The sequence below is a fragment of the Halichoerus grypus genome, chromosome X, assembly GCF_964656455.1.
Source record: "Halichoerus grypus chromosome X, mHalGry1.hap1.1, whole genome shotgun sequence".
In the NCBI taxonomy this organism is placed as follows: Eukaryota; Metazoa; Chordata; class Mammalia; order Carnivora; family Phocidae; genus Halichoerus; species Halichoerus grypus.
The window spans coordinates 94,630,260-94,642,998 of NC_135727.1; the positions used below are offsets into that span (position 1 = coordinate 94,630,260).

Genomic DNA, 12,739 nt, shown 5'->3' on the forward strand with positions numbered 1-12,739 from the left:
GGGCCTTCCCAGCTACCCCCTTAGGATCTGCTGAGGCCTCAGCTGCATTTGCTTAGTAGGTCAACTCCTGCCCACTCCTGCCTTGCTCAGCCCCCTTAGCTGTATTTCCTGAGAGCTGTCCCCAGTAAAGTTTCTGCCCCAATTCTCCCATCTGTTTGTTTCCAGGGAACCCAACCTAAGAAAAGGAATGAACCAAGCCACAGAGTGACTTTGCCTCTGACATACCAGTAGGCGCCAAAAGAGATCACTGGCAGCAAATGTATAAATCCCATAAAGCTGCCATGGAAAGAATCCTTAGAAGCCATCAAGTACAACCCACCCTCTTCCAGATGGGGAGACTGAAACAGAGAACCACAGTGATCTGCTCAAGGCATCAGAAGCTAGTTAGGTGAGAAAGCGGCCATCGGACTCCCACTGGTTGTGACCCAGGCAGGAACACAATATTCTAGCATTTAATCAGCTCCCAGGAAACCTTGATGGACCGTGAGAGTCAAAGGGAACTGTGAGAATTGGGGAGTCAGTACGAAGTGGCCTTGTAAGCCCATCCCCCACTGACTAAAAAGAGGAGCGAGGTCTGAATCAGGGATGGTAGTGCACTTTATTAACAAACAAAACAGTACCATACGGGCAAAATCGTTACTTCAGTGGCAACACACACACATAGGCGAACTCCCACATGGAGCACTGGAGCACATCTCAGACAGAACAATAGGCACTGAGTTCACAATCAAACTAAACATAGTTCACAGTCCTTCGGTATTTTCTCTTCCGCGCAGTTCAAGTCCTTATTTAACAGTTGTGACCAAAAGGTTACCTTTTTAAGTCTAATTCTTGACCTTCCTGTGGAGTGAGGCCAACACAGCCTTCAGGACTGTGAAGCAGATGCCAGGCTCTATCAGCTGCTGAAACTGCCTTTGGTTTCTTGGGGTGGGAAGAAAGACCTCTAGGATCTCGGTGGTGGACAAATAAAATGGTGGGAGTTCTCAGCTCTGATTTCCTATCTCGGCACACCTGGAATAGCATTCATTTTTAAGTTCAATCTATAGTTTAACAGGGCTGATCTCACTAGGGTAAATTAATTGGTTTTCTAAAAAGTTTGAAAAGAGGGTAAATCACTACTCAGGAGTCCTTCAGCATTAAAGACTTAGATATGTTAACAACCTCCTTACTGTTAAAACTATTGCCTGTTAAGAAGCTGAAGTCAGCATTTCCCAAAAGGTGTGTCAGAACCAAGTTAATCAGTAAGTGAACAGAAACAACTGAAATAGATCAGGGATGTGATTTCTCTGAGCAGTTTGATATAGTTATGTGGCAACTCCTTATGGACTGGAGCATATCCAAGACAGTACCCAAACTCCTACGTTAGCTAAAATGCTTTTCAATTACAAAGTAAAGAGTGGCAGAAAAATCCTGCTCTTTGCTCTTACAATAGGCAAAACTGGAATACCTTAAGCCCTCATTATCAGGGTCCAGTGACTTGTGAATTTATAAGGTTAATTATGTAATAAACTTGAGTTGATTTTCTCTGGCAATCTTTTTTTTTTTTTTAAAGATTTTATTTATTTATTTGACAGAGAGAGACACAGCGAGAGAGGGAACACAAGCAGGGGGAGTGGGAGAGGGAGAAGCAGGCTTCCCGCGGAGCAGGGAGCCCGATGCGGGGCTCGATCCCAAGACCCTGAGATCATGACCTGAGCCGAAGGCAGACGCTTAACGACTGAGCCACCCAGGTGCCCCTTCTCTGGCAATCTTTAATTCCCATTTAGTAGAACATAGGGGATTAGGTTAAGAGGTATTAGGAGATAAGAAGGGTATGAAAATCCTGAATATGGGAGAAGGAGTATGGGAGAAGAAGCAGTAGACTCACCAGCTCTAAGACAATCACGTGACATTCAGTAGAGGGGCAAACACAATGGTATCACTCTCTTATAAAAGTCTAAAATGATTGAGACACATAAGGATTGATCTGATTAATTAAAAAAGGTGAATTTGAATGAAGCTTGTTGAATAATGTGTGGAAGTATGCCCATCACAATTTTTATGTAAAATTTTTGGTACATAAAAGAGTAAACTTCAGCTATCTAGAAACTTCATCTAAAATGAAATGCCTCATTCATCAGTGATGCGGGATAAGGTGTTACTGTGTATCCACCTGGGTACCCAAGTCTACTGAATCTTGTCAACTGCTTTATTTGATCACATTGGTGTTGATTTTTTTCCCCAGATGCTTATATGTAAAACAGTACTCTTTCACGGCTGAAATCTCTGAGAGGGGCTTTAAAAAAAATCTGAGTTTTTAAAATGGGAAAGGCCAGAAAGAGGTGGGCACTGTTCTGGGCCCACATTACTCCTAAAATAGAGAACTCAGTCTTCATATTAAAATCACTCAATTTCATGTCTGTTATAAACTTAATAACTAAAGCCAGTGAGGTTAAAATATAAAGCCCCAATTTCTTTTCTTTATTTGATAGTCTCAGCAAATAGCAATCAGAAATTTACTATGCGTATCTCAGTTCCTATTTGAGAGAGATCAGCATGCTGATATTTACTCAAAGGTAACTCTGTCATTTAGGTTAACAGATCTGCCTAATTCTACTGCGGTCCTAGGAAAAAAGAAAAAAAAAGTGTATGCCACTAAGGCCTTCAGACAGCCAGGGTCTACCCGAGAAAAGGAAAATACTTTCTCGAAATCGGCAGAGAAGGTTATCGTGATGTCTAGCCATCCTCCAGGAGGAAGAGCAAATGCCTATTGCAGTGGGTCTCATGCGGAGCTCATCAGGAGGCCTCCTGGGGGACAGTCCTGCCACTAGTTTACTCTGCTCCCGTGGGGAGCTACACACAAGTCACCTGAAACACCAGACTAGATTTCTAGAAACTTCACAGGAAGCAGAAGTGGCCAGGATGGCCTATAAGATGTCCCTCAGTGGTCTACACCCCCATTGCTTTCATTTACTATCCCTCATCCAAAGGGGGAGCTGCTGACCCCCAGGAAGCTGCCAGCCTCTGGGCTCTGGACCTACACTTCACTATTTCCTAAGAACTGAAAAGGATGGTCACAGGCTGGGCCGTCACCTATTTAACCTCTACAAAGAGAAAGGGAACCGCTTCATTTCTGCAATCATCAGGCATTTCGTGTTAAAGAGGAGCAAAACAGGACATAGAAATTGTTTCTGACCAGCACTTCAATTAGACATCTTGAAATTAAGGAGTTGATCACAAGGTTTTATTCTACCAGTCAGCACAAGTGAGTCTACACAAGGCAAATAATGCAATGGAGCTTGATCTTATTGAAATTAATGAGGTGATTCTTTGGGTTGTTTTTACTCTGACACCAACTGAGACTAAACTTATGGGTGAAAACCAGTGCATTTAAAGATGATCCAATGATACAGCCTTTGCCAACATTTTGCTTTTGAGGGTGCTGGAAAAGAGTAGGCAGAAAGCATGAGGCCGAAACTTCAGGATCGTGTCAGTAGCCTGAATCTGCAAACCACAATCCACAGGGCAGTGACTGATGTGGAGAATCCAATGATCTTCAGCAGGCCTGCCACAGAAGGCAGGTTCCTCTCCCAAAACGTGTGGGTGATCTCCATAGCTGGAACATCCTGGATGGATGAGCAGAGAGCGTTAAGCAGAGCAACTCTCGTTTGCCCTGCTGAGGCGCATGGACATATGCCCGAGAGCGGCATCTACAATGACCTTACAAGCTGGAAGATGAGAGTCAAGAGTTTTACATTCGATTACTGGTCCATGGAGAGGAAGCTGCGAAACTCACCTTTGATTCCGGTTCTTGAACTCTTATGTCTTTCTTGGCCACCTTCCCCAAAGCATTTAAGACCTGCAAGAAAGTGGCCGTGGTGAAGTGAGCTTCTAAGGTCCCGACAGACGCAAGGCCCCGCTCGCCATCAAGGAGCCCCCCAGGAGTGGAAGGAGCGGCAGAGAAGCGGAGGTGCACATTTATCCATGTCAAGAGCCGGAAAGGCCCGATGCCAAAACCACCACCGGCCTCGGGAGAGACAGTGACGCGCCCCCCTCCCTTACCTCTCTAGCTGCCCGTTCTCCGGCCTCTACTGCCCCTTCCATGTAACCGCTCCAGTGTGTGGCTGTCTCCGTGCCAGCAAAGTAAATTCTATCAACAGGCTGGCGAATGACCCTTTGAGAGAACAGAGAGGTCACACAGAGTTACCTGGGAAGGCAAGGAGGGTAAATGGGCCCGTCGCTGCCCTCATTTGCCCAGACAAGAGAGCGCAACTCAGATCGTTTCCAAAACTCCTGTATGGCTCAGCCAAAGGTGGAAGGCCCCTCCCTGTTCCTTCAGCCTGTGCCCAAGGATCTGGACTTTCAAGCCAGAGAGAAGCAGGCTGTCAATCATCAGTCACCAAAGGTGACGCTGGCCTTTGCCTAGCCAGCCAGGATCAGAAGACAAGAATACACAGGAAATCCACAATCAGATTTCTTGGCTGTAGGTTTCCTGTTTGCGGTCCATTCTCCTCCCCACACCATCTTTCCAAGGGGGTGCATTCTTCACGAGAGGGGATTTGGCAGCAGACCCCAGCCAAGCACTCCCAGGGTATCAGGACGAACCACAGTGGTGAGTGGGAAGACAGGGACAGGAACTGATTTGTAGCAGAGGAGGGGCCCGAGGGATTAGAGGTCTGTCTGTCTCAAAATAACCACGTCCGCACAGTTAGCTTTTGTGAATTTATGTGGAGACTGGCTGAGGACAGGGAAATGGGCCTTCTCTTCCAAAGAGGTCCTGCCAAAGAAAGCCCCAGAAGGGCTGGGCTGAATGGGCAAGTGTCCCCTCCTAGCTTGTCAGCTTTGACTCCTACCAGGTGGGCAAGCCATTTTCACACAATCTCCCGAGTGGCACACCCTCCACCCCCCAAGGCCTTCTCGCCTTTCTCTAATTCAGGAATCTTTGGTTTCATCTGTCCTTGATTCCAGTTTCCCACTTCTGGCCTTCTTTTTTTTTTTTTTTTTGTAGTTTTTAATTTTATCATGTTATGTTAGTCACCATACAATACATCATTAGTTTTTGATGTAGTGATCCACAATCCATTGTTTTCGTATAACACCCAGTGCTCCATGCAGTACGTGCCCTCCTTAATACCCATCACTGGGCTAACCAATCCCCCCTCCCCCCTCCCCTCTAAAACCCTGTTTGTTTCTCAGGTCCATAGTCTCTCATGGTTCATCTCTCCCTCCAATTCCCCCCGCCCATTTTTCCCTTCCTTCTCCTAATGTCCTCCATGTTATTCCTTATGTTCCACAGATAAGTGAAACCATATGATAATTGACTTTCTCTGCTTGACTTATTTCACTTAGCATAATCTCCTCCAGTCCCATCCATGTTGATGTAAAAGTTGCGTATTCATCTTTTCTGATGGCTGAGTAATATTCCATTGTATATATGGACCACATCTTCTTTATCCACTTCTGGCCTTCTACTCTGCCTTCGGAACTACTCCAGCTCATCAATCCCATTATCACTCACAAAGACTATTTGATTCAATTAATTAAAAACAACGAACAATCTCATGTAAGGAAAGGGTGAAGAAGCCCCTCTTTCTCTGTGGACACACATGAGCTGGAATTAACTTTCCAGCTCCGTTCCTCTGGGAACCTGATGGAAGGTACCCCGCCAGGGACATCACCACGCGACACTGCTTACGCCCAAACGCCTCTCCCGCCCTCACACCGGTAACCGCGTCGGGGCTGGGAAGACTGTCCTGAGTTGCAAATACCCAGCAGGAGGCTCTCTCTTTGGGCTCTTGCAGCTGAGCACATCCCTGGACAGACAGACCCCTGTGCCTTATGAGGCAGTTACAAGAGACAATGGCTCTTCTGGGGCCTATGGGGCTTCGAAGCCAAGGCGGACTCTCCGAATCCGTGCGGAGATCCCCTCCTCACAGGTTAGCTGTCCTCGGCAGGGACGGTTCCCCCGAAGAAGACGAGCGGCTGCAGCAAGATGCCTGTAGCTAACGTCCTTAGGCGGAGACGGGTACCCAGAAGCCTAGGGCAGTCGTGCGAAACTCAATGTCTAATTGAGCTCAAGAAGGCTGGCTGGAGGACACTGCAGCTTTCAGGGTGCTCACCCGGAGCACTGGCATCTGAAACCCTCCCCCGTGCTCTGCTACTGCTCTGCGTGCTGACAGCTAAGCTTCTACGTACCGGCATCCTTATTTTCCTACGGATGGCCAGAAATCCACACACTAACTACCTGGGGCATTCGAAATCCGAACGCTGACCACTATGTCTCCAAGTCCCTTCGAACTTTGCTTATGAGTTTAAGTTTGGTGCATGTTGGGGCGCCTGGGTGGCTCAGTCGGTGAAGCGCCTGCCTTGGGCTCAGGTCATGATCCCGGGGTCCTGTGATCAAGCCCCACATCGGGCTCACTGCTCAGCGGGGAGCCTGCTTCTCCCTCTCCCTCTGCCTGCCACTCCCCCTGCTTGTGCGCTCTCTCGCTCTCTCTCTCTCTCCCGATGACAAATAAATCAATCAATCAATCTTAAAAAAAAATAAAGTTCGGTTCCTGTCTTGGATTAATCGGGATGGCGTCTGGGCAGTACCTTCCATATTGAGTCATGATCCCAGGGGGGAAGTAGGCGGTGTAGCAGCCCCCGGAGTACTGCTCCTCGCACCAGTTCTTCTCTTCGTAATGCACCGGCTGCATTCGGTGGGGGGAGAATTCCAAAGGGAAGACAAAGCTGAAATGCGACCCATCAACCACGAAGGCTCTTGTGCATTTTACTTTAACAAAAACTTTACGTTAAAGAAAAAGGTGGCCCTGTTTTTCTATTTCATTTAAGGGGAAACATGACAGTACCAAGTAAATGGCCTTCGGGGAGGTACCAAGTGACAAAACATGTATACTTTGACTTTTTCGACCTCTTGATGAGGGGAGGCATGGAGTATTCCAATATCTGGGAGAGAGGGCACTGCCACGCAGATTCTCAAATCTTTAGACTAAGCCCCACCAACAATCACATTCTGGAAAGGTCTGCTCAAATCTCTGGATTCTCTAAATAACAGACTTTACTTCCCTATCTACCACGGCTGGAAAAAAAAAAAAAAGGTGGAAGGGAGGAGACATAAGATAAGCACAATGTAGGGGCGCCTGGGTGGCTCGTCAGTTGGGCATCTGACTCTTGATTTCAACTCAGGTCGTGATCTCAGGGTCCTGGGATCAAGCCCCGCGTCGAACTCTGCATTCAGTTTGGAGTCTGCTTGTCCCTCTCCCTCTGCTCCTCCACCCATTTGCTCTCTCTCTCTCTAAAATAAGTAAATAAAATCTTAAAAAAAAAAAAAGATAAGCACAATGTCTAAGAAAGGCTTTTTTTGGAGCCATTTCTCTGAGCTGGAAAAGTGAATGATGGGAATCCTGCTAAAACGGGGACAATTAAAGATGAGCAATGGTTTCCAAGAGACATGAGAGACTGTTCTCTGAGTTTTTCTCTAACAGAGTCTACAAGTTCATTGTTCGAACAGTTCAGAGATAATCCCCTAAAAGAACCCCCAGCTAGGTAATAGGATCTTCAGATAGAATTTCATTCCCGTCATCACTTTCAGTGGTGGACTGAAAGCACTGAAATTACATGAGCTGTGAATGGAGTCTACGGATGGAAAAATCAATTAGTGTGGCTCTGACATGAGAGAGTCTAGATTCTGCCCACCCTGTCAAGTATTCACTAGCGCGCCCTCACCAACAGATGAGGACGTATTTGGGATTTCGCTTCAGAGCAGTCAGTTGGCTTTGATGGGAGGGCAGGACCTCTGTTCTGGGAACTGATCTCACCCACCCCGAAGATAACACCTGTGACTCCAGGCCCTGATGGCAACTGGCTGCCAGTTATCCAGGGAACACGGAAACAGCCCAAGGAACTGCTGCATTAGAAATTGCATGCCCCTGACGGCAGCTTTCATTGGCCTTTCTGGGACTAAAGTTAATCCTCCAGTAAGCATATCCCTTCATAAGACTCTCTTCCTAAGATGGTCAGGAAACCAGACTCTGCTTTGCTTTACCACTTAGAGCAAACAGAGCAGAACTTTCCAGGGATTAAAGCTGAGGGTTTCTTACTTGTAAAGCTTCTTGGGATCCTAGCACTTTGGCATAGAGCTCACAGATCTTCTTCTTCCTGTAAAGAAGAGTAAAAAACAAAAATGTTAAGGAAGTAATAACTGAGGAGTAGAGAATAAACACAGTGAGTTTATTCATTATCATTGGCTCTCGCCAATGAACCAGATGTATTAAGAAAAACCTAAAATCAATGGTAACTACACAACATGAATAGTTCCATGAATCTCTACACTCGGATCAACCCTCTGTGCCTCAATACGGTCATTTGACTTGAAGACGCAACAGAATTTTCCTTTTATATTTTTGCCTCTTTTACTACCCGATATCCTATCTATTCAAGATTCAAATGGGGAAAATAAGATTTGATTAAGTGCAGTCAGTTTAGGAAATGATGCTAAGTCACTTTTCTGGAACACATAGAATTCTAGAATAATCCCTTTTAGAAGTCCATAGTCCATATGACAGCATCTTTTAACTATCCTCCACTTATGTTTTAAAGATCTATGAACATCTGAAGCTTATTTAATCTTTTAAGTATAATATACGATATGCCACACCACAAGAGGCCTATGGTCATTCTACTCTAGTCATCGGGCATGTAACAGAATGGTCTGTGGACACGGTACTTCCAAGGGATGTGCTACACGATGTTACCCCAGACAGTCTTTGGCTACCCTCATAATTCATTATGTAAATGACTATCACATCACATGACACGTGGTAGGTCTTAAAGAAAATCAGTAGCTTCACTGATCTAGGCGCTTCCTGAAACAGGTATTTGCAAACTCACAACCACTCTTGGGGAAATTAAAAAGTGCTAATTTACTAAAATCACCCCTTTTCAAAATAAATGGTTCAATTTCAGGATTTGTTTGAACAGGTTCATACTGAGCCAGTTATATACTTTGGTATTTAACTTCTTTAGTCTTTATATAGTTTAAACATCGAAACTGCTCCAAAATATTTGTTAGGCGCTAATGAGCAAGTGGAAAAAAAAATTTGCTAAAAAATGGGTGCAGGGTTTACCTCAAATCTGAAACACAAGTACTGAAAGGTGAAGAGACTAATGGCCAAAAATGAGAGAAGGGGGAAAAGGAGGGGTAGGAGGGTTATACTTACTAGTAATAAAAGAAACAGAGGTTTTTAAGAATGATGATTTTACGTTGCCAATTACATTAGAAAACATTTTTAAAACATGTCCTCAATTTCTCTGAATGATGTGAGATAAAATCTAACCTTATAAATTTGTCAAAATGCTCACATTTAGGCCATTTATATAACTCCCAGAACTTCTGTTTCATGGAGATACAGTGTTAAGTCAGGAAGAGGAGGTGAAATCATAAACATGGCGGCTTACTGCCACCATGTTCCCATGGAAGGTTTTCAGAGATAGACAAAGGCTACTGCTGAGGTGATGTTCTAGAACATTTAGGTGGCTCTGTAAGTTCCAGTACAAACAGGAAAAGTTTGGTTTCCATGAAGGAGCTGCTCCTACTGCAGATCAATAACCATAAAGGAAATGCAGAACTGGAAGAAGTTTCCAGACGACTGCCTGCCTCTGTCTCTCTCTGTCCAATCCAAGCCCCTTAACGTGAAAGATGAGGAGGCTGAAGCTCAATAAAAATGTACTGAATCAAAATCCATCCTCAGCATAACATGATAACCTCTTTCCTACTCTATGATGAGATGATGGATTCTTACCTACTTCGCGTGGGTGTTACGAGGAAATTCCAACATTTGAGAGTCAATCAGAAAACAAAAGTATGGATGGATCATCATTCTAAAGTTTAATGATGCTTAGCTTATTTTTGGGACATGTGATAAAATCTTTATTAAAACAGAATGAAATCTAAAATCCAATCAACCTACCTTGCAGTTAATTTTTCATGCATGGACAATAAGCCCTTTATAATAGAAAGGGAAGTCATTATTTACTGTATTTTATAGTTATAAGATGAGTCAAGGATGAGTTCATACAAATCCATCAGGAAATTATCTTCCCCATCCCTTCCTCCCATTAAAATGTAAAAATTTTGGGGAAAGTTATGTAAGTCAAAAATGTTAGAGCAATGCAGTGATTGGTTAGTTGGGCTCTAAAAATAATAGAACATATTTTAAATCATGGCCCAAAGAGGTCACTGTGCAAATCTCTTATAGTTGTGTTTACTCACTGGTTTCTAAATCTGGCTGCCCGTCATAATCATTTGAAAAGCTTGTTAAAAAATACAAAATACTCAGGCTCCACTCCTAATCTACCACATCATAATCTATCGGCCTCAGAAAAAAACCACATTTTCCAAACATTCTCTGGCAGATGCTGATGCAGCCGTTGTGGGAATCTCGCTCCAGTCAAAGACACATTCGGGGTTCTAAGGGTTTTGCCTTATAAAAACTTTTGAGAAGTTCAGCCACCGTGTGGAATCATAACCAAATGTCTACATCCAGGCTGGTATTTATTTTACTATTAATAAAGGGGGAAAGCAGGAAATCCAAAAGAAAATGTCAAGCTTAGTATGGCGTAATGAAAAAAAGTTTGCATTGGATGCTATTCCTGACTTTGTGGAGACCTGCACAGACCATTCCCTGCCACTGGACCCCAAATTCTCCCTCTTCTGAGACCCGGACAGACCATTCCCTGCCACTGGACCCCAAATTCTCTCTCTTCTGAGTGAGGAGACAAAGAGTTCCCTTCCCGAAATCAGACCTCATGGTAGCTCAAAGGAACAAATTCGTGCGCAAATGTGGAAACTTTTGCAGCCTGAATTCCAAAGTCATCAAAGTAACTCTCAAAGCAAGGGCTGCTTGTGGATTTGCTGCTTCATTGTTTAATTAAATGCAGAGAGAAGTGTACATCTGTGTGCGTCCTGGTCCTCTTCAAAAGCCAACAAAGGATTTAGGGCTACCCTCTGGAAGGGAAGCCCAGAAATTCCCAGAGGCACCACCCCCCCCAACAGCCAAATGACTGTTTCCAGGTTAAGAGTTCCTGGTAAGCTTTTATCTGAACAAAGGAAAGGATTCCAAGGCAAAACCAAACAAATACAAGAAGGCAGAAAGGGAAGGGGAGAAAGGAAGGAAAAAAAAAAAAAAGCCACTGTCCTACAATGATTGTTTCATACTAGGAAGCTATCAGAGAAGGGAACGTCAGAGCTGCGTCCTAGATAATCAAAGGGGGATACTTCTATGTACACAAGTGGCAACAGGTTGAAACCCACACGTATGGCTTTGCTCTTCAGAAAAAGTACACGTCAGAGGACCTTGGAAAAGGGATAATGGTCTCGCGAGGCGATTAGGACTCAGCCTCTAAAGCTTTTTTGCACCGCTAACGTTTCCTATAATTTTTCCCCATCTGCCCTACAGGGGGAAACCCTACCTCTCAACCACTGTACAATAAACACAAATATGTAAACCTACATTAATTAACGCATATGGGCAAGCACTGAGTCGAGGGGACTTGTAACACAAAGGTTGCCATGGTGACAAAAAGGCCGATTTATTGGGATTTTAAGACTATTAGTGAATCGTGGTGTTTTTCAAGATGCCATTATACTGTTGTTAGCACAACAAGCACAATATAAAGCTAAGCTTTTATATGTGTTTCAGATGTCACTTCTTACCTTATTTCCTTATGGAGCTTGGCAAGTCGGTCAGCTTTTCGGGCAAGTATGAAGCTGCAGAGAGAGGTGACATTTGAATGATTAGGTGAGCGAGCTGCCTCCTCTTTTCCAAAATGTTCTTGCCTCCGCCACTCAGCATTGATGAACTCTCGCCCAGGCACTCCCATTATTTCCCTCTATTAGAGAAAATGCCAGGCTGCCTTCCATCTGCCTGTGTCCAAAACCCCTCTAGGCTGCGGGCTCCTAAGTAACTGGTCACCTCCTGCTCAATGCTTTACCCCCAAAGTTCAGCACGGCTCTTGGCATATAGTTGGAAATCAAATGTCAGTTGAATTAATATTGCACTAAATGCTATCCTGGTAATTGACTGTTGCCTTCTGCCAAATACTTGATAAAAGCTGGAAAACCAAATCGAAATTAGTAGCTGCAGTGGATGCCATGGTGGGCCCCCCAGATCCCTCTTTGGGACCAAGCACTCATTACCCTGAGAGCTCAGGGCTGGACCCTTCCCCAGCCACTGCCTTCTGTGGCAGAGGGCTGCCTGGCTCAAGGTCCCGCCCCTCCCCAGAATGACCATCTCTGGGGTGCGGTGGGCACCAAAGTCCATTCCCTTACCTCAGGGCATGACACCTCTGAAGGGCCATCCCAGTTCCAGAACTCCTTATGGGATGGCTGAGACCTCCGCCAGGCCAATGTCGGAGCCCAACCTCTTCCTCTGCCCAATCTTGATTCCTTCCCTTCCCCACAGTGACCCCGGCACACACCCCAACGAACCCCTTGCACACAAATCTCCATCTCCAACTTAGCTTCTGGGAACCTGGCCTAGCACCTCCCCCAAATTCAGTAACTCAGTAAAACTCAGTTATAATTAATCTGTAAATACTGATATTACTAATTGCATGTATGTTTTAATGAACTGAACTGTGACAACAAATCCTTAGGCACACTATTATTAGAAAGCATTCACAAATCCAAATGAGCTAAAGGACACTGAAATTATTTCTCCATTTAAAAAAGTTTTACACTTGGGCGCCTGGGTGGCTC

At 44.8% G+C, this 12,739-nt stretch overlaps 1 protein-coding gene across 1 annotated transcript in view; it reads right to left on the reverse strand.

Annotated features, from left to right (window-relative positions):
- Positions 1–579: 579 nt before the first annotated feature.
- LOC118533894 (amine oxidase [flavin-containing] A) overlaps positions 580–12,739 on the reverse strand; it is a 69,956-nt gene continuing 57,796 nt past the window's right edge. Inside the window, exons 10-15 of the mRNA XM_078065072.1 lie at positions 11,696–11,749; positions 8,082–8,139; positions 6,574–6,671; positions 4,042–4,153; positions 3,776–3,838; positions 580–3,605 (exon numbers count right to left, since the gene is read on the reverse strand). Of these exons, the coding sequence (XP_077921198.1) occupies positions 3,459–3,605; positions 3,776–3,838; positions 4,042–4,153; positions 6,574–6,671; positions 8,082–8,139; positions 11,696–11,749 (532 nt within the window). The 3' untranslated portion in view covers positions 580–3,458. The remainder of the gene's footprint in view (positions 3,606–3,775; positions 3,839–4,041; positions 4,154–6,573; positions 6,672–8,081; positions 8,140–11,695; positions 11,750–12,739) is intronic.